A 15118-nucleotide genomic window follows, 5' to 3' on the forward strand; every position below is an offset into this window, starting at 1 on the left:
ATAGACCTTTTTTCATGAAACTAATCAAGTGTATGTTTTATGGCGGCACCTTAAACATGATTAATGTGCAAACGTATTTCCTCATACACAAACAATTTTACGCTATAATACTGAAAATTGCTTTTGGATGTTGGGCTCCAATAAGCCCATTTTATTGTTTTTCTTAATATATATATTTGAAGTGTTAATTTTTGTGACTTTTTTGACATGTACATTTAAATATGATCTATGTACCTACAAACTATCATATGCTACACATTTGTAGACATGTGTGCATAAAAAAATTACATGGATTTGAAAACAGCAAACAATATGCACATTGTTTGCTTGAAAATTCATAAATGTGTCTTTTTTTACAGCTCACATGGTAGTATGTCGCAATGAGATTTTATTTTGTAAGAATTATTTGATACTTCCAAATACGAATTTTTATTTTTTGTTTTCTTAAAAAAAGTGCCCACCAGAGCTTGGGCTCTAATACGCCTCTCTCCTGCAAATAATATTTTCTGATAAACCTAGTAATTAGAATACAATACTTTGATTGTTAGAAAGTTTTCGTTGATAGATAGACGGTCACTTGTGAAATGCTAAAAAACATTCATTGTGGATGGAATGTAAGTCACATTACTACGTTTAAGTTATCTGATCTTTATCATTATTTCAGCATATAAAGGAACTCCTTTATTGCAGGGAACTTTTTTAGGGGTATAAAAGTTTTATTGCTCAAAATGCACATGATGTGGGATACAAAATGGATCATGTGGTTGGACCAACCAGGCATGTCACCCCTGATCAAGAGAATGTGAAAACTTGGCTTACCTATCGGCGTCGCTATTAGCAGCTCGGCCTTCAAAGGAAGACATACAATTAAATAATTGAGACCTACTATTAATCTCCCTGATAATGTTCCCATGTGCTCCCTGACTGGGGAACTGGTAAAAGACATCCAAAGGGCATCATATCAACTCTTTTGATTGTAGGTTTTACATGGGCCGGGCCGACGAACAAGAGCTAAAATCTTCCAGGCCTATTTAGAGTGACATGCGAATGGTTCTAGCCGTCGTCTTCCTCCTGAAAAAAAAGAGAGAGGCCCAAAAAGTCTATTATCCACTTCACCGGCGGCGGGAAGAGGGTCTTGGACAAGCAGCGGCGGGAGCGGAGACGGTCGGAGGTTGCTCGCCGCCGGCCGCCGCCGAAGCAATGGGAATCAAGGTACTCTCCTCCAGTGGGTTTCTGGCTCGCCGCTCCCGTTTTCGCTCGATTGTGGGTTCTCGATGTGACGGCCTCTCCCTCCCTCACTCTCTCTCCGTCTCTGCGCCTCGCGCGCTAGGGTTTGACGAAGCTGCTGGCGGAGCACGCGCCGAGGGCCGCGGTGCAGCGGCGCGTGGAGGACTACCGGGGCCGCGTCATCGCCATCGACGCCAGCCTCAGCATCTACCAGTTCCTGGTGAGTCGCCGTCGTCCGCCGCCCCCCTCCCGCATGTTGTATTCCGTTCCGCTTGGATTCGGGTGGTGCGAGTTGTGCTGCAACCGGATTAGTTCGGAGATGCCATTCTTCCACTCCGGGGAATGGTTCTGCTTCATGCTTGCTGCCGTTGGGCGATTGATTGCGCTTGGGCTGGTTGGTTCACATGGGAGCATTGTGCGTGCCATGACGCCTGCCAAAAGCTTGAGCATATGCCAACACAATTTTCATCTGGTCTATTTTGTGTAGGAGGCAGGTGGTTGCCAGTCGCTAGCAGCAAAACTGCAATGTTGAGAGTGTAAATTAACAGATACAGTAAATTACCATGTGCAAGCTTTCCATATGTCAGTTGGCAAAATGGGATGCTTATAATACTGTTAGTTTTAGCTCTCCTTATGCTGACAAAAGGGGTTTCTTATTAGTAAAACTTACAGAATTCGCTGGTAAACAATTCCATTTGTGCTACTCCTTTGTTTATTGTATTGTAGGAGCATTTGCCAAACCATGTGGTTAGGCCATCTGCTTGCCTTATCTGCCGTATAATACTGCTTCCCATTTCTCTAGGTTGTGGTGGGAAGGAAAGGAACAGAAGTTCTTACCAATGAGGCCGGTGAAGTCACAAGGCCAGTGAAAATTGTTTGCCCATCCATTTGTTTATCTGAAATGTTGTTGAAGTCATGATGTTTATTATTTTTTCTTTGCGGGGCAAGTCATGATGTTTATTAGCTCATATGGTTTTTTATTTCTAAACTGCAGTCATCTGCAAGGCATGTTGAACCGGACTGTAAGATTGCTTGAAGCAGGAATAAAACCTGTGTAAGTTTGATCCATTTCTGTGGCCGGTTGGTCGCTGTTGATTTCTTGCTTACTGTAATTGACACCGACAGGGTTAACTGCTGAACGTTTATGCCAGGTTTGTGTTTGATGGTGAGCCACCTGACCTGAAGAAAAAGGAACTGGCTAAAAGGTATACACTGAACCATTCCATTGCTTCCATTCTTTACTCTCATTGTCTTGTCTCAACACATGCTTTGACATATGTTCACTGCTTATTAGGTCTTTGAAGAGGGATGATGCTTCGAAAGATCTTCATAGTGCTATTGAGGTGACTTGCTCCTTGCCCTCCTCCTTACTCGTCATGCTTCTGTATTTGTTGTGTTGCTGGACCTCTGAGGTGGCAATTGCATTGCAGGTTGGAGATGAAGATTCAGTTGAAAAATTTAGCAAAAGGACTGTGAAGGTAATTGTCCTACAATTTGGGGAAGGACTGAAGGAGGCAATAATTTCGTGTGTATATGTGTAGATTTAATTCGGATAAAGTACCCTAACATTCATTCTGCCAGTTTGAGCTTTGTCTGCAAACTCAGTATCATTGTCTACCATGTTCTGAAGTGGTTCCAACTTCCAAGCACATGCTAAGGTTTTTTGTTCCTTCTCTTTCCAGATCACAAAAGAACACAACGATGGCTGTAAGAGGCTGTTAAGATTGATGGGTGTCCCTATAGTTGAGGTATCATTAATGCTTTAATCCATTGGTTGCTTCAAATATTTTTGTTGTAGTCGCAGATGAGTTAGTTTCCTCATTGATGTGCTTTTTCAATGCTGAGGAGATTTAATGGAACATTCAGAATCTTTTGCATATAAAGAAGTAATCACCAGGTTTTCACTTCAGAAAAAAGAATCACCTTGCTTGGGAGGCCTTAAATCTGCCTCAAATCTAAGTTCTCTTAAGTGTAGGCTGATAATGTTTTCTCAGTCAAGTGTAGGATTCTAAGTTTTAAGCCTAGAAACTGTTCAGGCATGTTCAGCTTGCAACCTTGTCTATTCAGGTCAGCTTAGGCGTAAAAGAAAGGCTTGACCTTATCACATGAAAAAATGGGACATTGGATGCATACCACATGAGTAGTGATACCTTGGCAATCAGCAGATGTTCCCCGTGATTTAGGAAATATCACGAAAGGAAAACAAACTGGATTGGGCTCTGCTTCTCATCGAGTGAAATTCTTCTAAATGAACAGCATGCCGTACTAAGATGCAAGCATATTAGCTGGCTTTCATGAGCTTTACTGTTTTATGTATATACCTAATCACTTTGTCTGAATAATTATGCAGGCACCAGGTGAGGCAGAAGCACAGTGCGCATCACTTTGTAAGAACCATAAGGTGCATCAGACAAACGATTTTGGAACAACTCTGTATCTTTATTACCCAAGTAGCATGACTTAACTGTATTTCATTGGGAGTGCCAGGCACATGCTGTCGCTTCAGAGGATATGGACACACTGACTTTCGGTGCTCCAAGGTTTCTTCGCCATGTAACTGACCTTAGTTTTAAGAAATCTCCTGTAACAGAGTTTGAAGTGCCAAAGGTAAATTCTTCTAGTTTTTATCTAATGTTTTTTTTTCATCTGAATATCATGGCTACTCTTCACTATTTGACAGGTTTTGGAGGAACTTGGACTAACAATGGGTCAGTTCATCGACTTATGTATTCTTAGTGGATGTGACTACTGCGAGAATATTAAAGGTTTACCTGCATCATATGTTTCCTTACACACTTCTGATATTAGATTGAGTCCACAGTATGATGTAGCTCTTCATGATTTGCTTAAATAGTTGCACGGCTCTGAAAATATTAAAGCTGTTTCTCTTTATTAGTTGCTCATGTCATGCATGGACACAATATACTCAATATACACAATATACTTAAATAGTTGATTCATAATACTCCCTCTGTCCCAAAATAACTGTCGTTGATTTAGTACAACTTTGTACTAAAGTTGTACTAAATCAACAACACTTATTTTGGGACGGAGGGAGTATATTGTTTGCGTTCACCATATATGATTTAAAATGCATGCTCCTGTCAACTAAAAAGTGAATTAGTGTCAGTTGAATTTTGGTTTTGCTTATATTGCAGCGAAATTGGGTGCTGTTTATGTTGTTTCCATTTTTGAATCTTGACAAATCTTCATTATACATTAACAAAATGGGTCCAAAACCCACAACCATTTTAATGTTTGTCGGACTTTGGTCTTGGTTTGAATAGGTATTGGGGGACAAAGAGCCTTGAAACTCATACGTCAGCATGGTTGCATAGAAGAAGTTGTGCAAAATCTTCACAAGAGGTATGCTTATCCTTGCTAGTGTTTTATGTTGGCAGCAAAATATTAAGACACTCTTTTTGCAGTCCATCTATTTAACTGTGCAATCAAACTCCTCATTGAGAAAACTATGTAATTGAACACTAGGCACACATTTTGAATGATAATAATGATGTTCCAATGTTGTTTTTTCATCTGAGCATGCTAAAACACTGATAAAGCCTTTCAATGTAACCATGTGGCCACTGTGTCCATCAACATACATCCTAAACAGCTTCTGTCACCATCCTGCACTCTCGAACTACTCCTGTTGCCATTTCGTGGTGCTTCATGAGCTATGTTCTGGTGCTATGCCACTGTGGTGTTCCTGCATATGTCATGCCACCGTATTGCTCCTGTGCTGCCGTTCTCTCTGACCCTGCCTTGTGCTGTTTGCATCCAACCCCAGATTCATGGCGTCAATGGGGCTGATTTGTCCGGTATCTGGCATGTCTTGACTTTTGATGACTAGTTTGTGATGAATGCACTGTAGTTTTTTGTATAACATAACATTTCGGTGGGCAATTGTTTATTACTCTTGATGTCAAGGTGGTAGTTAATTCTCAGTTTTGTCGAGGCAATGAAATTTAAATTTTGACCAGAACTTTGAATTTCTCGGGCTTTGCAGTAGACAACTATGTCTAGTTTTGACAAGGTACTCCCAAGTAATCTAGAAATGTTAGGTTTTACTTAACACACTCATATGATCCATAGGTACACTGTTCCAGAAGATTGGCCTTACCAGGAAGTTCGGACCTTGTTTAAGCAACCTAATGTTTGTACAGAAATTCCAGATTTCCAGTGGACCTCAGCAGACAAAGAGGTTATGCTTGATAACTCATATCATACGGTCCATATTTTTCCACAAGCTGATAGTTGCTTTCTGTTTCCAGGGCCTTGTGAATTTTCTGGCATTTGAAAACAGTTTCAGTTCTGATCGAGTGGAAAAGGCATGAATGCATCTTTATTTCATCTGAGCACTCTTATTTAATCTCTTGTAATTTGAATTATAAAATTGTTGATTTGTTGACACAATGTTTGTATGTTTATTCATTAGGCAGTAGAAAAGATAAAGGCTGCTAGCGATAAATATTCCCCAGCAGGGCGGTAAGTGTAATCTGCCTTGTATCTCATGGATAAACTCATAAAGATTGATGCACCTATAAGATAATTATTTTATTGTATCAGAGCGAAGCTTTTGACACCAGTAGCTAACCTATCAGGATCTACAGAGAAGGTATGGTGCTAGTCCCCTAGACTTATTATTTGTCTCACATGGTTCAAATTGACTTCCCTTCCTTCTTAGTAGGGTAGTTTCACATTTTTTACAGAAAAAATAATGCATCATAAATCTCTCTTCTCTCTCTCTCTCTCTCATATACAATATTACATACTGCTTTAGTATCTACAGTCCGTGGAAGTTACCACTGGATGTGTCCATTATGAATGGTTTTATGAAAACATGTCGGCAAATTAGTTTGAGCAACTGCTTCATCCCTTTTTGTTTCCTTCCTTGCGGCCCATTATTATTTGCATTCAAGTGAGCCCTCTCTGTAGATGGACTCGCGGCACAGTGAAATAGGTGTTCATGAATGGGGCAAATACCGCTCAGGGTGAGCAAGCCCATGAAGATGGGATACTATAATACAGAGAAATGTACCATTAACTGAGGGTGAAAAGTTCCGATGGGAGAAGCTAAATTCTTCTTGCTTTGGTAATAAGATGTCCTTTTGAAACCGAAACCGTAATAAGTGTTGAGCCTCTTTTATCTAGTGTCCCAAACAATAATAGCCAATTCAGACTCATGTATATCTGCTAAGACACTTTAGAATTGAACAATTGATCCCGCAATTTTTGTTTTTGTTTGAACAATTGAAGGCTAACAATTAAATGCCGCACAAAGTAACAATAGTGCAGACAAAATGTATCTATCCGTGAATTGGGCTCCGCTCACACATGCGGTGTTCTTATCCACGATCCCATGTGGTTAACCTGCTGTGCACTGCCTGGCTTACCCACACAGAGGCATGCAGCCAACTCCATGACACCTCGCAGATTATTTATGCAACTTTGATGGACACAAGTTCTCAGTTGGTAGATTGTCTCTTCAGATATTTGTTTTCTTCAAGTATTCGTCATTTCTTCTGGCGTGGAGTAGCTGAGTGTTGGGTTATTACCTAATTTTCTTTCTGATTTTTCTGGGCATGTTTTGAATTTTATGTGGTTGGATAGGAATATATTGATATCCAGTCGTGTACAATTCTGAAAACCAAGAAGCACTGTAATGCTGATCCTTATCTTATCCGCTCGTATTTTACTGGATAACAGGAATCCAAGTGCGTTTTAGGTGCTTCAGGACAAGGTCTGAGGAGCAGGACTGCTATACAAGTATGCAGTAGCTCAAGCTCTGGTTTCAGATATGGTAGTTCTAGTTCAAAGCCATTGGTGCTGGGAAGGCAATCAGGAGTTCATGTGAAGCCTCCCACCTTTTCTTTCATCTAAATCTGGAGTTGCTTTGGTTCTCAAGATTACCTAGTGAACCTGTGGCCAAGCTACAGGAAGAATAGATGGCCACTTGGAATATGTCAAGTGAATGCTATGGTTGTAATTTAGGCTTGTCTTGTAATCTAGAAAATTAGCTTCAATGCTTCAACTTATTCACTTCTAACGCTGCTTCCTGCTAGAGTGTCGCATGGTGGCCAGCAAGTATTTGGTCGCCTTTTGGCTATAATATGGAAAATTGTCAGCGAGCCGGTGTTTTCGCTGAAAAAAATATACATATACCCCTTGCATTATCCTGAACTGGAGTATATGTTTTGTTAAAATGCGTGCTATGTTGATCATATAGGTTTTCAGATTCTGCACGATCTTTTCATGGAGCAGAGGTTGTACAGTAGCCTTCCATGGTCATGATATTCAGAAAATCTGAGAAGTATCATTTGAACCGCAAAACTGGAACGTATCTTTGATGTTGGCTGTGCCATTTGGGTTATTATTGGATTCTTAACAAGTGGAGCCTTGGAAATCCTGATGACATCCGTGCCATTTGGTTATGCCACATGATATGCTCAAATATGTATTAAGTTGGAGCCTTGGAGATGTCTGATTTGCCATATCTTATATTCTTGTTCTGTCCCATTCTGTATGACTTCAACATAGGCGGCTGGGAAACAACTACGCTTGGAAGGGTACCAATCACCGCCAAGTGGGTATATTCCTCATGTATGCAAAAATCCAGGGTATTTGATACAGATGCTGTAATATTCTCTGGTTCTTCCAACTCGTGCTAAATATTCTCATGCCACTTTTGTAGGAACCGGGAGGTTCTGGCTTGTGGGCACATGAGAGCCTTGAGATTTGAACACTAACCTGTTTTCTTCTGTAGGAAAGTGGCATCCTTGACCTGATGGAAAGTTGGAGACAGACATCAAATTGGCTGCGGATCATTCTGAATGCTGGATTTCATGCCATCAGTCTACCAAAGCATCTGAGCATCTGTTCTGTTCTGTATGTTACCAACTTGGCCTGCTGCTATAAATATAGCACCAAATCTACCAGGTTCAACACCATTCATTGCCTCATTGAAAGCCTTCCATTGTTTATTGTCGCAAGGTAACCGACTCTTTTGGCTTTCTGCAAGTGTTTTTATTTTCTTTATTCATATGTTCGCTGGAGCCAGTATATGTTCAGGCTAATCATGCTGGATTGAGGTGTCATGGTAGATGTATTAACACTTAGGTAATATCAGAAATTCAGAATATACCTTCCACTGGGTGTGAATAATATAGTGAGATGTACATTACAATGTCTATGTCAGATGTTAGTACCAAAGTTCAGCCATTAAAATATTTTTGCTGAGTTGTCTGATTTTAGAGCAAAGAGAATGTCTGCCATGCTTGTTTTATACCTGGCACACTACATAATTTATTTTAGTTAATCTTCTGGGGAATATGTTATTGCTTTCTCATGAACTGCTTATTGTTCTTTCAGGTTGCTATCTGATTGTGTTATTTCATTTAGCAACTGCCTCTGCTTTTGACTGTAGAAGATGGCTGCTATTGTTGAAGTTCCCACTCCTAAGTATGAGTGCTTGCTATTTGGTATGTACCGTGCTTTTATAAATCTGAAGAGTTGTTTGTTTAAATTATTTGTTCTTATTGTTTTGTACACTCCAGTAAAAGCTGTTCACTATTTGCGACTGCAGATTTGGATGATACACTGTATCCTCTTAGTGCTGGCATCAATCTTGCTTGCCGCAAAAATATTCAAGGTGTGAATAATAAGTCATTTTTTCAGTATCTTCCTACTTTATGAATCGTTATGTTTTTATAAATGATTGGAGAGATTAACTTTGAAATTTTGGCTACCAGATTACATGCGTGACCATCTGCAAATTGAAGAAAGCCAGATTGCAGAGATGTGCCTGAAACTTTACAGGGAATATGGCAGCACAATGGCTGGTCTTAAGGTACAATTTGTATTCATTTATTGTTTTCCACGGAAGAGCTTATGTTTTCCTCCTAATCATACGTCTGTTAATTCTCTGCAGGCACTAGGTTACGAGTTTGACAACGATGAATTTCATGCAAATGTTCATGGTAGACTGCCATATGATAATCTGAGGCCTGACCCTGTTTTGAGGACCCTTCTACTTTCCATTCCGCGGAGAAAAATAGTAAGCGAATTTACCACAGTTTATTTGCTCTTGTAATTTAAAACATAACACCTTGCATTAGCAATTAATTTGGAAAAACTTGCTTGTTGTAGATATTTACAAATTCGGATAAGGTTCACGCGGAGGAGGTTCTGCGCAGGTTGGGTTTGCAGGATTGCTTTGAGGGCGTGATATGCTTTGAGACACTGAACCCACCACCAGCCATGCCGGAGGATCCTATGGCGCTCTCTGGTGAACCGTCTTCCGACGTGGATGATCTCTACGGATCGGATGGCAGACCTAAATCACCCATCCTGTGCAAACCCACCATTGAATCCATGGAAGCCGCAATTCGGATTGCAAATGTCAATCCCAACAAGACGGTATGAAACAACCCCTATTAGTACATGGCCAAGACCACCCCCTAACAACAATAACAACCTGATAGTTTTTATTTCAAAATAATCAGATCTTCTTCAATGATAGCATCCGGAACATCGCTTCAGGAAAGGCTGCGGGCTTCTACACCGTGATTGTAAGATCGCGTCACGCATAATTCCAAACTAGACGTGCTTCCACGTCCAGGGAAAATGTTACACCTGTAACTCTTGTGAATTTGCTGCAGGTTGGCAGGTCAACACTCGTTCCAGGGGCTGATCATGCACTGGAGAGCATCCACAACATCAAGGAGGCGTTGCCGAGATATGGGAAGTCCACGACTGGTCAGAATCTGATGCTGTTCCTGCTTCTGCTGCGGTAGAAACATCAGTTATTGCTTAATGTTGTGTTCCCAATGGATTGGCTACCATCGGAGAATGGAATGTTGCATCACAGGTGCCAAGCATGGACCTGTTTAACAAAGAGTAGCATTGTATTCTCGACCTTCATACGCTGATACACCTCAGAAATGCCGCCTCTCCGGTGAAGGGTGAAAAAGGTACCAGAGTATCCCCAAAAAGTACAAGAGTAAACATATATTTTCATATGGGCAATAGACTTGAATGTCAATAAACACTTTTTTGCTTGTTGCAAAACCCACTTGCTTGCATGTAATGCTATCTTGAAACAAATGCCTCAACGGTTAAAGGGAACATAGGGGTCATAGTGGCCATCTTCTCTCCATCAAGAAAAGTAAGAGGAAATTTATATCTGGTAAATCAACAGTTCGATGACCATCCAACATACTCCCTCTGTAAACTAATATATGAGCGTTTAGATCACTAGTGAGAATAGGGAATAGGTTCCAGGCTTCCAGCACGTTAAGCATGAGATGAGAAAGAGTCTACAGCTTGCATCCTCTCCACAGATAATATTCTTGCTGCACCAAGGAGCATTTCTTATCTGGAAGAAACAAAGCCCATATGATTTTAATCATGCCCGGCAACCACTCTGGAACGGCCACCTTGCATCTAGGACGTACGCCAAACCAGTTCACCATAAGTGTTATAAATAAAGCAATCAACCGAAGGATACACCAAACATATATTGCTGATTTTCGTGACACAATCTTCAATGCCACTTTGTTGAATGCCATACACCAGCTTGATGGTCATTCTTTTAAGCACCGGCGCCCATCTGAATATAGGAGTATTTGTGATGGAGTCAATCTCAGTGTCTTCTCTGAAGTTGTTGATTTCTACTTCTTCAAGAAGAGTCAAGGAGATACTTTGGCTCCTCCAGTTCTTGGGCTCATCACAAAGACAATTTTCATGAAATTTTGATGTTTGTGACTTCTAGAACATGAAAAACGTTAGAATGCATTTTGAACAAGTAAGTATGTGTAAGATATATAAGCAGCATGGAGAAATACCTGGCACCATGCTGGTAGTATAACCTTAAGCCCCTGTATAGCTGTTCGAATTGATAAGTAAATAGGCAGTTTTTCGATTAAATTAATCCATGAATAAATCATGAGCATAACATGGACAACATTGATAACACATTGATTACGATCTAACAGAGCATGTACTACGCACATAGTAGAAACATCTACACATATCGCTAGTACTGCTACAACAGAAAGAAAACACAAGAGGGATAAGCGATGTATACACCCCAATCGGCCACGCGGTGGCGGTTGCGGTGACAGCAGCCGCGGCATCCTCGGCGGCCTTCTTGTCGGCCTCAGCCTTCTCAGCGGCGGCACGGTCGGCGTCGGTCGACATGGTGATGACGAAGGTGGTGCGGACGTAGATGAACAGAAGCGAGCAGTCGCGTAGTCGCTACCCAAAAACCTAATCGCCCCTCTCCCGTACAGGATCCGGAGAGGCGGGGTTTCGGAGGCCTGCTCTCCCGTCAACCGTGTACGCGGTGAACGGGATGGAGTCGCCGACGGCAGCAGCAGCAGAGGAACAACGTGGGCGTGGAAGCGGAGATGGAGATGCGTTCTGTTTTTCGCGGCGGCCAGGGTTGGCAGTGCCCCACATATATATGTGCGACCGCGCGTGGAGAGACGTGGGCTGAACCCACGTCCAAGTCGGTAGCCCATGATCCGACGTCTCAGATCGTGGCCCTACCTGTCAAAGACTCTCCGTTCCTGACCGGCAAAAAGAAGCACATAGGAGTGAGCTCGGCTCGGCTCAACCCGCGGCGCGCCGCGTCGCGTCGTGACGAGGCGTGGCGAGGCGAGCGGAGGAGGAGGAGTGTGCGAGGGCCTCATCTCTTCTCAAACTCCAATAGCACGAGGGAGAGAATCCCTTATAAACCACTCAAACTCTCCTTCTACTTCCGGGGTGGGACTAAACTTTCCACCACCTTGTTATGCCACCTACATGGGCCCTTAGAGATTAAATCTGAAATTGTCATATGGGCTCTAGGCCCATCTCATATTTCAACAATCCCCCACCAGATCTCAGGGGCCCACTTTGTCCTTTGTTCCAAACGCTGTTTTAATATACCAGCATCTCAGTGGAGACCGATTAAGGTTGAGCTCCACCTAGACCAAGTAGCTACACTCCTTCAGAACTGAACAATGGACTATGCCTTGAATTGTCAGTTTGGCGTCAAGAAGTTTCACCACAAGTCTCACTGATACGAGGCTGCCGAAGGGCGACCCCTCGGGTGGAGCATATTAGTCACACTCCTGGCCTGTTCATGAGCTTGCTAGAGATCACCCCAATCTCATAGACTGTGACCAGCAGTCGGGCTCATATAGGTGTGCTCCTCCAAAGATCGCTCTGTAGGATAGCATCTTGCTTATACATATAAGCCTTGGAACACATTAAGACAATAGTCATCCTTCCATACAATTTCCGAGAGTATTGCATCTCCAACAGAGTGGGTTAGTAAAGTTACTCCCCTCAGTTCACCGATGGCTTGTTTTCCCAGGTCCTACTTCACGGGATCTCCGATCACATAGGTTGGGTTACTACCATGGCAACTCATGTGGGTCTCATACCCATCTCCCTTGATGCACTATCTATCACAACACGTGATAGCCCTTTAGTAAAGGGATCTGCCAGATTCTTAGCCGTTTGAATATAATCCAACGCTATCACTCCGGAGTTCCTCAATTTTCTGACAGCTTTCAATCTCATTCTTATGTGTTTGTTGGACTTCATGTTGTCCTTTGAACTCTTCACCTTGACAATAACTGTTTGATTGTCGCAGTTCATAAGGATGGCCAGAACCGGCTTATCAACCACTGGCAAGTCCATCAACAGATCTCGAAGCCATTCTACTTTGCCACCCGATGTGTCTAATGCTGTTAATTCTGCTTCCATTGTCGATCTTGTTAAGATCGTTTGCTTGCAAGACTTCCAGGAAACAGCACCACCTTCAAGAGTAAACATATACCCAGTTGTGGCCTTCATCTCATCAGCATCAGAGATCCAATTCGCATCACTATACCCTTCAAGTACCGACGAGTATCCGGTATAGTGAAGTCCATAGTTCATAGTACCTTTCAGATAGCGCATAACCCTCTCAAGAGGACGCCAATGTACATCACCCGGTTTGGAAACAAATCGGCTCAGTTTGCTAATAGCAAATGCGATGTCAGGCCTCGTTGCGCTTGCTAGATACTGGAGTGAACCAACAATCTGAGAGTATCTCAATTGATCTATAGCTGTGCCTTTAGACTTTCGAATCAGCACACTAGAATCATATGGTGTTTGAGATGGTTTGCAGTCCGAATATCCTAAGCGACTCAACACCTTCTCAACATAATGGGATTGAAGAAGTGTAATCCCACCCTCATCATCTCTCAATAGCTTGATGTTCAAGATAACATCAGCCACTCCAAGGTCCTTCATCTCAAAGTTCTGAGATAGGAAAGACTTAACCTCCTTGATCAACTTGAGATTAGTCCCAAATATCAGTATGTCATCAACATACAAACATAGTATAACTCCTTTGCCCCCACCATAGCGATAATATACACATTTGTCGGCCTCATTAACAACAAAGCCAACAGATGTCAACGTTTCATTAAACTTGCCATGCCATTGCTTAGGCGCTTGTCTCAGGCCATACAAAAATTTCACCAACTTACACACCTTTCCTTCCTGACCATCCATCACAAAGCCATCAGGCTGTTGTATATAGATTTCCTCCTTTAGCTCTCCGTTCAGAAAAGCCGTCTTAACATCCATCTGATAAATAAGAAGGCCATGCGAGGCCGCCAGCGAGAGTAATACTCGAATGGTGGTCAGTCTGGCCACAGGTGAATAAGTGTCGAAGAAATCTTCTTCTTCTTTCTGGGCGTAGCCCTTGGCCACAAGCCTAGCCTTGTACTTTTCTATCGTACCGTCGGGCCTAAACTTCTTCTTGAACACCCACTTGCATCCCAATGGTTTGCAACCATAAGAACATTCAGTAAGCTCCCAAGTCCCGTTAGCCATGATGGAATCCATATTGCTACGGACCGCATCCTTCCAGTAGTCAGCTTCTGGAGATGCATACGCTTCTGAAATAGAAGTGGAATTATCCTCCACGAGGTATATGACGAAATCATCACCAAAGGTCTTTAAAGTCCTTTGTCTCTTGCCCCTACCAAGGGTTTCCTCATTATCCTCCTCAGGATTTTCATCATGTGTTTGATTATAATATTCCATCGGAATGGCAGGTTCAGGAGTCTCCTCAAATTCCTGTCTAGAAGTGCTTTGTACATCTCTCATGGGGAAAAATGTCCTCAAAGAATGTAGCATCTTTAGACTCCATAATTGTACCGACCTTCATGTCAGGTACCTCAGATTTCACTACTAGAAATCTATAGCCAACACTATTCATAGCATAGCCCAAATTAACACAGTCCACAGTCTTTGGTCCAAGCTTACGCTTTTTGGGGATCGGCACATTAACTTTCGCCAAGCAGCCCCAAGTACGTAAGTACGAGAGTGTTGTCCTTCTCCCGGTCCACTTCTCGTAAGGAGTGATCTCGTTATCCTTTGTCGGAACTTTATTCAGGACATGACATGATGTCATTATAGCCTCCCCCCACCATGCCTTGGATAAACCCGACGTATCTAACATGGCGATAACCAAATCAGTTAGAGTATGGTTTTTCCGCTTGGCAACCCCGTTTGACTGGGGTGAGTAGGGAGGCGTCCTCTCGTGAATAATGTCGTGTTTCGCACACAAGGCATTAAACTCTTTCGAGAAGTACTCTCCACCACGATTTGATCGGACTCGTTTAATTTTCTTTTCAAGTTGATTCTCAACTTCTGCCTTATAGATTTTGAAGTAGTGTAGAGCCTCATCTTTAGTATTTAACAGATACACATAGCAATATCTAGTGGAATCATCTATCAAAGTCATGACATATTTCTTTCCACCTTTAGTCAACACACCATTCATCTCACAACGATCAGAATGTATGAGTTCTAGTGGCGCCAAGTGTCTCTCCTCTGCTGCCTT

The 15118-nt window shown here is 42.2% G+C and overlaps 1 protein-coding gene and 1 pseudogene across 1 annotated transcript; both read left to right on the forward strand.

The window, feature by feature from the left end:
• Positions 1 to 1067: 1067 nt before the first annotated feature.
• On the forward strand, positions 1068 to 7406 carry LOC119287565 (flap endonuclease 1-B-like). Its single transcript, XM_037567129.1, has 17 exons — positions 1068 to 1212; positions 1331 to 1447; positions 2030 to 2088; positions 2222 to 2281; positions 2379 to 2432; positions 2522 to 2570; positions 2658 to 2705; positions 2910 to 2975; positions 3578 to 3628; positions 3715 to 3834; positions 3908 to 3992; positions 4515 to 4593; positions 5323 to 5431; positions 5502 to 5558; positions 5666 to 5715; positions 5797 to 5845; positions 6937 to 7406. Exons 1-17 carry the CDS (start codon positions 1201 to 1203, stop codon positions 7108 to 7110), a joined length of 1239 nt encoding a protein of 412 aa, XP_037423026.1. The 5' UTR covers positions 1068 to 1200; the 3' UTR covers positions 7111 to 7406.
• Positions 7407 to 7813: 407 nt separating this feature from the next.
• Positions 7814 to 10276, forward strand: LOC119289473 (annotated as a pseudogene).
• Positions 10277 to 15118: the final 4842 nt, after the last annotated feature.

Source organism: Triticum dicoccoides, chromosome 4A (assembly GCF_002162155.2).
Source record: "Triticum dicoccoides isolate Atlit2015 ecotype Zavitan chromosome 4A, WEW_v2.0, whole genome shotgun sequence".
Taxonomy (NCBI): Eukaryota; Viridiplantae; Streptophyta; class Magnoliopsida; order Poales; family Poaceae; genus Triticum; species Triticum dicoccoides.